The 13266-nt window shown below is 38.7% G+C and overlaps 2 protein-coding genes across 3 annotated transcripts; both read right to left on the bottom strand.

Annotated features, from left to right (window-relative positions):
* Positions 1 to 265: 265 nt before the first annotated feature.
* prtfdc1a (phosphoribosyl transferase domain containing 1a) lies at positions 266 to 10187 on the bottom strand. The gene is made up of 10 exons (XM_054622992.1): positions 10166 to 10187; positions 9277 to 9383; positions 9029 to 9209; positions 6836 to 6901; positions 4318 to 4335; positions 3862 to 3944; positions 3483 to 3529; positions 2837 to 2913; positions 1052 to 1102; positions 266 to 765 (listed from the first exon to the last, which is right to left on the bottom strand). Exons 1-9 carry the CDS (start codon positions 10181 to 10183, stop codon positions 1055 to 1057), a joined length of 645 nt encoding a protein of 214 aa, XP_054478967.1. The 5' UTR covers positions 10184 to 10187; the 3' UTR covers positions 266 to 765; positions 1052 to 1054.
* Positions 10188 to 10963: 776 nt separating this feature from the next.
* On the bottom strand, positions 10964 to 13039 carry enkur (enkurin, TRPC channel interacting protein). 2 transcript variants are annotated; one of them, XM_054623278.1, is made up of 5 exons: positions 12842 to 13039; positions 12444 to 12589; positions 12141 to 12364; positions 11805 to 11951; positions 10964 to 11418 (listed from the first exon to the last, which is right to left on the bottom strand). In XM_054623278.1, exons 1-5 carry the CDS (start codon positions 12919 to 12921, stop codon positions 11245 to 11247), a joined length of 771 nt encoding a protein of 256 aa, XP_054479253.1. In that variant the 5' UTR covers positions 12922 to 13039; the 3' UTR covers positions 10964 to 11244. The 2 variants fall into 2 exon arrangements, with proteins under 2 accessions (XP_054479253.1, XP_054479254.1); XM_054623279.1 differs by having other exon boundaries at positions 12979 to 13036.
* Between the last annotated feature and the right edge of the window lie 227 nt (positions 13040 to 13266).

Here is a 13266-nt window from a genome sequence, read left to right on the forward strand (position 1 = left end):
TCGACACGCACAATTGACTCTCTTAGTCGCCCCGACGATGGCAACACAACATATAAAATACCTATGTGTGTGTGTGTGTGTGTGTGTGTGTGTGTGTGTGTGTGTGTAGTTATAATGATATTTAGCCTGTACTGTGAGCAGTCTCCAGAGATCCAGAGCTCAGATTGGTTTTGCAGCACGAGTCTTAAGAAAACACAATAGTTTATGTGCAATTCGCTTAAATTGAGAGAATTTTTATTAAGAATTGTAATTAAGGAATGTTTTGATGAAAGAACTAATGATTTTTAAAATACATTTGGCATTCAAAAAGTTTTGTTTCCATTGTGTTTGTACTCACTGGAGCAGTAGCGACTTGCGGTGGGTGGGTCATTGTAATTAGAATAAATGAAATATACAATTTACCCAAAGATTTTGTTTTAATGGCTGACTGCTCGTTGAACGTCTGTGAGGTTGCATGTGAGTGTAGATCATAATCAACAGACATGTCAGTTTTGCCAGATTCTCATGTATTTGGTTATGATTTCCAGTAAACGCTGATTAAAGTTGGGAACAAACAGATACAGTGTGGTGAGGAGACGCTGTTCGGTCGGTCGCACTGCCGGCCTGCTGCGCCCACTGTGTGTTTTCCATGAGTCAGAGTGGGCATCATCCGGGCACAGGGATGCCAACGTCCATAAGCTCCCTCCATCTGTCACCAACAGTCCTCTCCTGGTGACCAACGTTTCTCTCTTTTATTCATCCATGTCTTTGTTCCCGCTTGCATCACTACAACATACAAAAAAAATGGAGGATGAGGCAACAATTACATCACATTTTTTTTTGTTTAATTAAATAAAACGTTTTTTCAAAAGTTATGATTGCCTGCTTTGAGAGGAAGGATGTCAAAGCACTTAAATTTACATAGTAACATAAATAAATAAAAATCTGAAACAATGGCATTTTTAAACAAAGTAGTTCCACAACTGGTTGTTACAGAAATAAAAAATGAGCCTTTACTTATTGCTGAAGAAAGTAGACAGTTTTGTGCAGCAGATGTGAAACTGTGCTTTACTTCTCAAACCTTGTACTTCATCTTCCCAGTCTTGCTGATGACACAGATATGCTGAAAGAGGAAGAGAAATCTGTAAGTGTTATTTCGAGATTATACTTTTTCAATCTTGTCCAAAACGTTACATCTGATGATAGCAATATATTGGTTTAAGATCACTCTGCCCTATGGGGAATTCCTGTGTGTTTTCAATATGCTATATACGGTACAAAAAGATGAAGTTACAATGATTTGAAAAGCAGGAAAGGTAATCAAAGATATGACACATTCATTAATCTAACTTTGGGCGTCCCAGGGGTTCAACTCATATTTCTTCTGTAGGATAAGGACAGATAAGAGGGGAAGCTTTAACTCTGCCTGATAATGAGAGCCTAACCTCCACATTCCACAGGTCACCCCCTCTTAAAGTTTCGTAATGAATACCAACCCCCTCAAAAATGCACAAGACAAACACACACACACACACACACACACACACACACACACACACACACACACACACACACACACACACACAATCGTACAGTACATACAGTGCATGCAGCACACACACACCAATGTGAATACACACACAGAAAGCAATGGGAGTCGGTGTTGGCTTAGTGTTTCACATGAGTCAGAGGTAAATTTGAGGCCACGTCTTTGCAGATATAAAAATGACAAAGTTCACATAAGTTTGCACTTACTAATTTCAGACCGAGAAATCTGGCATTAAATAAAGTGTCATGGGTGCAACAAAGAAAACAGGGGATAGGTTGCAGGCCTGACTCAAAGCTTGTGGAGGTGTGAGATGGGTTTAAGGCACCAGGGAAATGTTCAGAGGAAAAAAGACAGAGGCAGAAATGCCAAACATACTTTTCAGAGGAAAAAGGGAGGTTGATATCTTTGCAAAAAGTAAAAAAGTAAAGTGCTAGTGCTTAGCAGCTAATGTTCAGCATCTTAGTTTAGTGTGCTAGCATGCTAACATTTGCTAATCAGTGCTAATCACAAAGTACAGCTGAGGCTTGGGCAGTCACAAAATCAGATTTTTGCTACAAATTATGGAGGACAAAATAATTCACAATAACAATATAATCACTATGTCTGTAGAAAATTTGAAAAAAATCATTATCCTTTTGTTCAAATTAATTTGTAAAATGGTTAACATTGTTTTTCTGGTTGATTTATATTTGAGTAACAACAAAAGAATTGTGGTCAGAGTTTAGCGGTCATGGTCTGCATACTAACATGCTTTTTATTTCAGAATTGTCGGCATTTTTGTGTGTGCATTCAACGAGAAAAACTGTAATACAGCATTTTATTCAGGGAATGTCGTTATACTGCAAATATATAAATATTTCATCAATGGGCCATAGGCTTAATCACCGTTCTGTTACCTCCTTTGGCGATAGATAGTGACTTAGTAGACATTTATCTAAATGAAATCTTCTAGATTGACACTTTAACTTTATTTACTGTGCATTTTGTCTCTTTTTTGGCAAATTAATTTCCCTAAAAGTGTGATACTGTCAATACTGGTGACACTCTTAGCTGAGGCTGATGGGAATTTCATTGGTTTTGCAGGTATTTGGTCATAAACCAAAGGATCAAAGAAAGGATTTCAGCTGCTTTGCCTTCATGTAAAGTTTCCTCAGGCACGGAGGATACCTGTTGGGTGAGTTTAGGTTTCAGGTAGAATAGCGCATCTCTTTGATTTACTGTGTTTACCCCCTCCACTCCCTCGGTCTCTTTCATCTCTTTCTCTTAGCTCTTCAAAAGGTCATGTGCTGTGTGCGGCAGTTGACTTACATTCAGGTCGCGGAAGTATTCATTGTAGTCCAGGGCATAACCGACAACAAAGTGGTTAGGGATTTCAAATCCGATGTCTGCCAGAGCAAACAAAGACATGAACGTTAAAAAGTAGCATGATGAGCACAAATTATGACATTCATTTGAGGTAAAATGAGGTAAAAAAACATACATTTATGACCATAATGACATGCAGATTGATTTAGGGACATTGTGGTTATTTGCTACTAAATGTCCCTTAAATCAAAGTTTACCAGGACATTCCAGAAATTGGTATTTTCTCAATGGAGTTCAAAAGAGAGAGAGAGAATTTAACCCTGACATTTCTGCTCTGTTGGTTCTTGACCGTCCTCGACACCATGCACAAGACTACTGGATGGACATTATTGCTGCTTATATCCACATTGTCATTGTTTCAATAATGTCTCTCAGGATTTACAGATCAGAAATGATAATGAATGGTGTATGAATACATTTCAAAGAACAGCACCACAGTTAATCATAGATAAACAATGGAAAAACATGCATCTGATTCACTTCAGCGGACTGGCAGACATACCAGATGTAGGATAATGAAAGATTATTAAGCCCATACAAATGTAATAAAGAGAGAGGAATGGGTGACATTAAAACCAGGGCTACTTACAGTCTGTCAGATTTTCAGCCATGTTAGGGACCCTCTTCACCAACAGACTGAAACATAAAGAAATAAAGAGTTCATTTCCACAGTGCAAAAGTGCAGCACTACATAGCTAACCATGACAGTATTGTCTAGCTTTACTACTGATTTTAATTTGAAGAATGTCACCGTAAGAAATACCAAAGATAGAACTTACTCATGCTAACACTTAAAAAGCATTACACACACAGTAAAGGAGGAAAGACTTTCCACATGTGCCAGGAAAGATTTTTATCTGCACAAGGACACGAGATAGCGGCTGTGGACGAGTGATATCTTCTGTTCGTCACACGCTTGGCATTTCCCCTGGTGGGGAAAAACACAGATGACTGAAACACTGCCTCACCCTGCGACCTTGACCATCTTGGGTTCAAAGGTTTCCACATGCTTCAGAAGGGCCTTCATGGTCTTTCCTGTGTCAACTATGGCCTTAGGGAAGGGAAGAGCAAAGGGAAAGGGAGAGGATGAAAGGGGAGGGATGTGGGACATTTTGAGTGAAGCATGCTTTGAAAGAGGAGAAACATGTCAGATAAATATGCAGATCATAAGTTTAAAAACATTTTTTTTTTTACCTAGATTAACTATATTAACATAAACAAAGAGCTTGTGAGTGCATGCAGTCGATATTTCATATTTTGTATCAAGCACTTTTCCATGTGCGAAATTTTGGAATAGGAAAGTTATATGATTTCAAAATTCCTCCCCCGCTAAATCTTTTAGAAATGAAACATGAACTCAAAGAGAGAATAGTTTTTTTCTTCATGTGCTTTTGTGGACCAAAAAAAACCCAAAACACACTCACCTCAACAATGAGCACACTCTGGGTAACATGTAGAAATAAAGAAAAACATTAGTGAAAACAACACCTTTTGAATTTGAACACGAAGGAATAAAGGCTGGATTGTTTCTGTGAAATTTACATTTCTTACAGATGGTATCTATAGCAACAATGTTGGCAGCATCTTCAGCATCTTCACAAAAACCCAGAACAACTCATTCTCTCCTTTGCCAGTAATGAACATCTGTGTCTTTATTGAGCAAAAGTCACTTCTAAGTGTCCGGGTGTTGCACACTTTCCCTGCTGCTGGGTTTCAAGTGACTCCTTGTTCCCTTTGGCCGGGTGCATGGGGCTCTTTGTGAGACCAGCGGAGAGTATCTATGGTTTTGGGGAGAGTGATCTGAGAGAATGTAGGCGCCGGGCCAATGTTCTCTCCGTCTACACCTGAACACTGTTACACAACCAAATGTGTGAAAAAAAACAAGAACACTCAAACGTAACCTGTCTTTGCTGAATGACTGTAAACAGCCAAAACTGTGCATTGGCAGTTATTTGATTGTGTAAAGCATCGTTTTTGGGGGGATTTATAGTTCTCCTAGGATTGCTGGATCGTGGGTTTTATGGGATTCCTGTAGCTCAATCCTGACTCTGGCAAAAACTTTGAAAACCATTCACTGATATTAAAAGTAGGAACAGAACAAAATGATCTCGAGATGAAGATAAATAATAATTCTAAGATCACTCAGAACGTAAAACCGCCTGACATCAGTAGTATTTTTTCTCTCCTTTTGTGGTGACTTTCACTGGATACCTGGAGTTACATGACTTTACCAACTGAACTAACCATGATCTGAACATAAAACAACAGGCCTGGAGGCAAATTAGTGCAGTACTTGAAGTTATTTTCATTGATTTAAGCTGCTCTATTCACCATTAGGTAGCGTATGGTTCAAGGTTTCTGTTAAGCTAACGTAAGGACTCATTCGGGGTTTGTCTGGCAACAATATCTTTAAAAAGAATGCGTTACGCCTCAATTTTTCAACCTGCAACACATGCTTTGTCTGATCAGGGCCTAAGAGTCAATGCTAGTGCTTATGTTAATGTCATGCATGCTAACATGCTCAAAATGAGAATGCTAATATTGTTTAGCAGGTGTAATGCCAAATCCGCTGGAGGAAAAATCAGAGGATCATAAAAGTTGTTGCAATTCATCCAAAGAGGAACAAACGGTACCAAATTCATGTGACATTTTAACTCAAAACTAAAAATGTGAAGCTCATGGTGGCTACATGAAAAGTCAGGGGATCACCAAAATCATTGGGAATCATCCTCTGGGGAACATGAATGTCTGAACAAAATGATATGGCTGACAATTCAATAGTTTTTGAGATATTTCAGGGTCTAATAAACAGGTTAACTGACCTGCCAACAGACTGACATTGCTATCACGGCTAAAAATGGTTAATAATGAAATATGTACATTTCAGGGCAAATTGAAAAGTTGAAAATGATTTCATTTCTTTGTGAATATAAAAGGGTGCTATGAGTCTTAAGCAGCAATAAAGCTGTGCTACCTGTAAACATAACTACTCAGATTTCCATAATACCACTTTAGATTAAGATATCTGAGTGCTACGACTCCACTGTGAGTAACAAATGAATGAGACACATTCAACTCTGAAACCAGAGAGCATGCCACCTCCGTCTCCAACATAACATTTACTTTTGTCTACGCTGTCATTACGTTGCCATGATCACGGAGCAGATTAATAGGTTTGAAAAGGAGCTGTGTCATTAGTACCGCGCTCACAGTCTACCTGGAGCTGTGACTCAACATCGTTTCTCTGTAAGGCTTTGTGTTGAGTTTAGTTCCATCGAGGTGAAGGATTGTAACAGGAGTCCACTTTAATAACACAACAGACAAAGTGGAGTGATTCATGTTTTCCGTGCATGGCGGTGGTCAGTCTGTTTTTACTCCCATTGACCTTTTTATCCAAAGTGAAAATTAATCTTAACACATGCTGACATCTCAGTTAAGAGTTCAGACATCAGTCTTTTTAAAGCAAACGCTTGATGGCATATTTAAGCACCCATTCAGCTGTGTAAGCAAACTTTATGTCTTCAGCCTATCTCAGAGAATAGAGCAACGAGAAGGGATTATTCCTTCAGACTCCTCAGTCCTCCATGCTGGAACTCAACAGGGATGAAATGCAATAAATCTGCCTTGTGGGAACTTTTTGTTTTCCTGAAACGCCTGATTCATGGCCAGGCTGGTTGAGGGCAAACCACTTTAACAAAGTGACACTCATGAGGTGAACACATATAAAAGGACTGTTGTGAGGAGAAAGCTTCAAAAGTTAAAGTAAAGGGGATTGGTCTGGCCCAAGGGCATGTTTTGGGACAATAAAACATATTTGAAACGGTGTCACATATTAATCAAGAATGAAAAATGTGATTCTACCACCCAATAGTCTCTCAGTTCTCTTAATATAAATCAAAATGCTAAAAAAGAATTCTGCCCCATTGACGTATTTAAACACACCTTTCCACGCAGGAAAGACAGATCTCGGCTTCCTATGATGTGCAGCTCCTCTGTTGATTGGTCGTTCTGGGGAGGAGAAGACAAAAATGGAAAGGAGATTTGTATTAACGCGTAACTTAAAATAATGAATGCAGTTTTTATCCTCAGCAGTGTTAACATGAAAATCAAGAATTGTTCTTTTCAGCCACCATAACAGACAAAAAATGGTCTGTCAGACTGAGAGACATACTGTACGTTTTATCAATGACATGCAAGACAAATGCACAAAAGGATATTTATTGCACAAGGACAATGAGCGTAAAACATCATCCTTAACATAAACAAAGCCAGACTCTCTCTCTCTCTCTCTCTCTCTCTCTCTCTCTCTCTCTCTCTCTGTGTTCCTGTGGGAAGGTCGGAGAAGCTAAAGCTTTGAAGGACGACGGCTTTGATGTTAGATTTGGTCGGCTACAGATGCATCGCTTGGATAAGAGGAGCGGTGACATGGACAGAATCCCGGCCCCTGGAGGCGGGTCACATGACTCCATCATGAGCTGTGAGATTGAGTCACGGTGTCATCACTCAGAGGCTGACCACGAGCAGCGTAGTAAGAACGACTGCTGCTGTTGTTGACAACAAAATCCTGCTGCTGTTGTTGACAACAAAATCCTATTGTGATGCTTTAAGATTGTTTTTATGCATTTCTTTTACAGCCTCACTACTTTTCAGACATGTTTTAGAGATATTTTAATGTATTTATTACCAATTCCACATGTCATATTTAAGCTTATAGCCTCAAATGTTTTTTGATTAACAGTGTTTTTTTCTTTTTTCTTCTTCTATCTAAGTATGTGTTTGTATCTGTTGATCTGGGTGGCAAGCTGCTGAATACAACTGTCTTTAAAGGGATAAATAAAGTTGCATTGAAATGAATTCATTGTTACTTGCTGTCATGAAGCCCTGTCAACTCCCTGCACGCTGCAGGTATGTTTTGTGGTACTGGGTGGTAAAAAATCTTATATCTGTTGCCTTTAAAAAAAGCTTGTGACATTATAATGAATTCAGTGTGTTTTTAAAATGTCCAAGTAAGACAAAAAATGTCCTTTATAGCTACTTAAACCTCTGTGAAAGCCAATTCTTACAACAGAAATAGAGGATCCTCCCCTGTGCTCTGAAGGGAGAAAAGGAATGTGACCACATGCAGAGAAATGTAAATCACCTCATTTTGGATGTCATCAGTGCCAAAACACACCGAAGAATAATAAGTCATCATTGTAAACATTACTATATCATAACTCGCTTTATACATTCCAGGTGTTAGTCGGTGTCGTAAGCTGTTTCTCTTGGCAGAGGTAGCAGCACCAATTAGCAGACTGGTATGTTCGTGACACGAGCTCTGCAGTGGCTCAACAATCAATCGTCCTTGAGGTGTCCTGAATTAATGTTCTGTTTCCTCACTAAATATGAACAACAGTGACATCTGGTGGCTGAGCCCAAAGTCAGATGCAACACTCTGTTACATATGGGATGTTATAAAATGAAAAAAGTGTCATTGGTGGTGGGTGGATGTCGTAAGAAAGGACTAACTTTGATAAATCTGTCATCAATTTTATCTATAAAATGTGCAAAAAAGAAGTAAAATGCTCATCAGAAATTCCCAAAACACCAATTTTAAGTCCTCAAATTTCTGCTTTTGTTCATCCAACAGTCCAGAGCCAAATATGTTAAATTCCCCATGACTTAAAAAAACTTAAAAACTTAAAAAATAGAATAGGAAGAAATCCTCATACTTGACAAGCTGGCAACAATCAAAAAATAAGTTTGGCAATTTAAAAAATATATAAAAATTATAGATTTAGTCAATTAAGTATCTGTGGATTGAGTAACCAAATAATCGACTAATCATTTAAGCACTACGTCATTGTCACATAGGAATATAAACAGCTAAATTAAATGTTTTTTATGTAAGAATCAAAAGTAAATGAGGGTAGGAAAAATAAGGAGATATTTTGTGAGAAAGGTTCCTGGCTACATGAAATTAAAGGTCCTGACTAATGACACTAAAAATAAATGTTCATGTGATCAGCCACATTTCATGCAGGTCAGATATCTGATCTGCAACAACCTCCAGAAGATTTTTTTTTTTAATTCAAAGCCTGCTATAAAGTATGTAGTTATGTAGTTGTGTTTTAGTACCCGGTGCAGTTCACCTACTAGGTAGCTCTTCAGACGGATGAACTCCACCCGGGTCTCCAGGTACTTGTCAGAGTTGCGGCCGAGAACCTTGATGAACTCCACCAGGTCTACGCAGAACTTGTAGCCTCCCTTCAAGACGCACAGCACCACCATGCTGTCCCCGAAGTCATCCATGACGTAGTGGGCCAGACGCTCCACCCTGCAGGACAAAAAACACATTTAGACAAATGACCAGAAAATGATGTGTTAATGTGTTGTTTTCTTACCTGTTCATGATGACCCCATTTGGTATGTAAACACTGTCTATGTCTTCATGGTAGTGTTCAGGGTAGGTGAACAGGTCCAGACTGTATCCTGGCCAGTCGTCTTCTATCTGGGACAGAGAGCTGAGTGTTAGTACAGAGCTGTGTGTGTTCAAACTACTCAGTTGTGCAATTTAAGAGGAAACAGTCAAATTTGCAAAAGATCTGTTCAAGCTCCGGAAAGGCCGGTTGGATTTCCAAGGTTTAAGAGACATGTAACCGTGACTGTTACTGATATTTCCTTAAATAACGTATCTCAATTTTGTCGTAGGAAGTCATGTAGAGGCATTTTAAAACTTGAAAATCTTGAAAACTAAAAATCAAAGCAGCTTGGTATTAAGTTTAACTTTTTTTTTTTTTTAAGTAATTATAGCAAGGATGATATGACTATGGTGTCATTGATTTTGGAAGTAGCCACAGCAGCAGCAAATAAAACGTTTCTCTTCACAGAAGAATGCTACAAAATAGATTTGTTTGTCTTTAAATTGAAATAAAGATTGAATATAAAGTATGTGAGATATACACAGGGATTGTTGGCCTAAAGCATCTGTAACCTTCAGCTCAATCACTAAATTTGTATTACTACGATTACTGACTAAAGCCTCATTATACTCCTCTGGGTTTACAACAAACAAAAAGCTTGACGGTTCTTTAAAAGCTGCTTACTGTTGAATTAATCAAAATGACTTTAAGGAATTCCTTTGGGAGAATTACAAACACTTTATCTTTTTACAACAGCTCCTAATGGCTGAGAAAATAATTAGACACAAATAAACAATCATTTTCTGATGACACAAGAAATGTGATCAACATTTCTAACAATTCCACTGAATGATCTTTGTGTTGAACATACCACGACTCCTCTTTTCATCGCTGCGTTGAAAATTTAGGATAGGACACAAGTAACAGTGACCTACAAAGAAATAGATTAGAAAACAGATTATTGCACATACACTAGACCAAATAATGGAAAGCTTTACATCTTCACATGAAATGTTATAGTACAGGAGAAAAGTAGAACAAGAAAAAGAGAAATTAGGTTTCATCTAGGAGGTCTAAATCTTAATTTAAACCGTACATTCCTGCTGTGCCTGTGAACTACAGTTTCAACATTCCTATTCTATTCATATTTCCAATCATTACTCACAGTTTTGTTGCCTTCCTCTCAGCGACTATCCACAAAACAAAGAGGAAGAAAAAGAAAGAGAGTCAAAGGAGACGTCTGGACCGGCCACATGGTTCTGAGGATCACGCTTCAGTCATTTTGCGTAAAAGGACAGCGTTGTTTTAGTCGTGGAGAATTACAGGGATAATCAGATGCATGTGATTCTCTGCTGGCTCGTGGCCGCATAATGGGCCACTGGCAAGAGAATTAAAAAGAAATTGACAACCAATGTTTTGCTCATTTTCAGTGCAGTACATTTTATTCAGTCAGAATTAAATAGATTTTTTTGTTTGTATTTCTTATTTTCTTCTTCAAAGACTTCCATTGAGAAGGCAGGATAGTGAGAAAAAATGAAAGTAAGAGGTAAAGACACATTTGTTTTTGATTATCTGACGTTTAAAATGTATTATCTCTTGATGTGTTAAACTGTAGTTTTCCCTTTAAAATTACAAAGAGTACAATACTACAAAAACATATTTTGCCCTACTAGTGGTAGTCCTAAGAATGGCAAGAGCCCACTGGGAAATATCTCAACCACTGGCCAGAATGTTAAATTTGTTATGAACTTACATGGTTATTCAGAATGATTCATTAATTTGCGGTTAGCTGGGCTTTACAGTTTTATTTTGGCTTCATAGTTTATATGACAGAGAGAATATACAAATACAGATTTTTATTTTACTAAAGCTCATGTGACATTTGAAGTAGAGGTGGGCGTCTGAAGACACACAGCACAGCACATCTGATTAAATCCAGTATTTGATGTCTTAGTTGCTGGGTATGTAGATGGTCTTGAACCTCTCGAAGATTTTGATGTCGTTCTCCAGCTGCTTTATCGCCACTTCCAGTTGATCCCTGCGGGTCTTCTTGGAGATGTTGTCCGTGACGAATGAGAGGCCCTGGTACTCGTGGTGCAGCTTCTCCCAGGCCTTCTTCAGATCCTGCATGGTGAACCAACAGAGGGAAACCCATCACTAGCACAATATAATCAGTTTGGAAATGTTACTGTCAGGAAAAAAAAGTATTTTCCTAAAAACTACTACTCCTTCAGTTGAATGAATGAATGAATTTTATCAACAAGGCCCAACTGACCTGAACTAGAACATCCCCAGGACAATCAATCACAAATGTGCACTTTAAATAAAGACATTTTAATAACAGACATGTTTTAATGAACTCATATATTTCATATTCTATGTCTTTATACTACTGTACTGTGTTTATTATTATGCACCAACCGCCAAAACAGATTCCTTGTATGTACAGTATGTGCAATCATACTTGGCAATTAACTGTTTCTGATTTTGATTGTGATGTGTTCGAGTACCTTCAGGGCGGCTTGTTGCTCCTCGTCAGACAGGTGTTTCATGGCTCCCTTCGCCCTCTGTTCTTTCACATAGTTGTCATACTCCTCCTGAACTCGCCGCTCTACTTCGTTGCGTTGCTGCAGGTACTCAGGTACTTCTCCGTAATGCTGCGAATACGAACTGGAAACTTAGAATATGTAGTTGACCTAATGAAATATCAAATCAAGTCCCACAGATAGATGAAATAATCAAAAAAAGGGGGACTTTACTCTGGGTGTTTCTATGTGCTACTGACGTAAGCATGCAAGACGTCTTTCTCAAATAGTTCTCGTGTGTAGTGATGTGGAAAGGAAAACCTTCTTCTTGATGTATTTGGGGACAAGTCCTGAATTCTCAAGGAGCTGCTTGTGTCCCTTCCTGGTGTCCACACAGGTGGGCTGGGGCTTCATCGGCACGGCGGTCGCTGTCTTTATGAAGTCTCTCTTGGTGTGAATGCCCATGGGTGGAGTGTCCGTCATCGCAGGAACGGCTGGTTTCTTCACAGTGCAGGAGTGACGAACATCTTTCGAACACTGTGTCTCTGAAAGTACAGGTAAATAAGAGGTGAAGACTCAAAGACGTACTCACACATTGTTCAAATAGTCTTCAGGAGGACTCACTTTCGGGTAATTTGGGCTCTTTTGAATGCTTCTTGAGGAACTTCTCTGGGGATGGCACCTCTACTTTAGCTGGTCCCATCGTCCTCATCGCATCCTTGGTTGACTTTTCCTCCAGAACCACTGTCGGCCTATACTTGGACATATACCTTCAGATGGAGAAATCATTTTAGAATACAAATTAAAATGTATTTATCCAGTGTCACATCATAACAGAAGTTAAAAACACATTTAAATTCCTTTTATTGACTTATTCTACTTTATTAACATGCCATAAATGTATTATTATAGCTCTCTAGTCAGCCTATGATCTAACTAACTAACTAACAAGTTTCATCTTACCTGCTAGCTAGCTAACCTAGCTAGTTAATGCTAAGCTAATATGACCTAGCATAAGCTACCTTTGCTGTTTTTCAGTCTGGACCTCGTCCCTTGGGATGAGATTGTAGACGCTCTCACGTGGATACTCAACTTCAGACATTTTGATTTAAAAAAATAAATAAAAAAAATTAAAAAAAGACACTAAAATCAAGTTCACCTTAAAAAGCTAGCTAGCTAACTTTAACAAGCTAACATTAGCTAGAAGCTCTGTGACCGGTGGGCGTTTGTTTGACAACACTCGCCTAGCAACAGGGCTAGTTGCTAGGTAACGTGCGAGAGGAAATGTTGCATTCTGGGACCGTTGTAAAGCGGAACATTTAGAGGCGTCTGAGCTGTCCTTGTGTGAAGTTCACGGACTGTGTCTTGGTTAAGAGCCCCCCCAACTGTTTTGTAGCTCATAAATTAGATGTGCTAATCTTTATTTTGCTTTATTTTGCTATTTATT

The sequence above is a fragment of the Anoplopoma fimbria genome, chromosome 21, assembly GCF_027596085.1.
Source record: "Anoplopoma fimbria isolate UVic2021 breed Golden Eagle Sablefish chromosome 21, Afim_UVic_2022, whole genome shotgun sequence".
Lineage (NCBI taxonomy): Eukaryota > Metazoa > Chordata > Actinopteri > Perciformes > Anoplopomatidae > Anoplopoma > Anoplopoma fimbria.

Excerpts from the sequence above, each read along its gene's own strand:
- prtfdc1a (XM_054622992.1), bottom strand. Across the intron at positions 9,210-9,276 it reads AATGGGGTCATCATGAACAG|GGTGGAGCGTCTGGCCCACT; the intron begins GTAAGAAAACAA and ends TTTGTCCTGCAG. Across the intron at positions 6,902-9,028 it reads TCCGTCTGAAGAGCTACCTA|AACGACCAATCAACAGAGGA; the intron begins GTAGGTGAACTG and ends TCTCCTCCCCAG.
- enkur (XM_054623278.1), bottom strand. The coding sequence starts at position 12,921 with ATGTCTGAAGTTGAGTATCCACGTGAGAGCGTCTACAATCTCATCCCA. Across the intron at positions 12,590-12,841 it reads CAGACTGAAAAACAGCAAAG|GTATATGTCCAAGTATAGGC; the intron begins GTAGCTTATGCT and ends CTCCATCTGAAG. Across the intron at positions 11,419-11,804 it reads AGCAACAAGCCGCCCTGAAG|GATCTGAAGAAGGCCTGGGA; the intron begins GTACTCGAACAC and ends TTCACCATGCAG.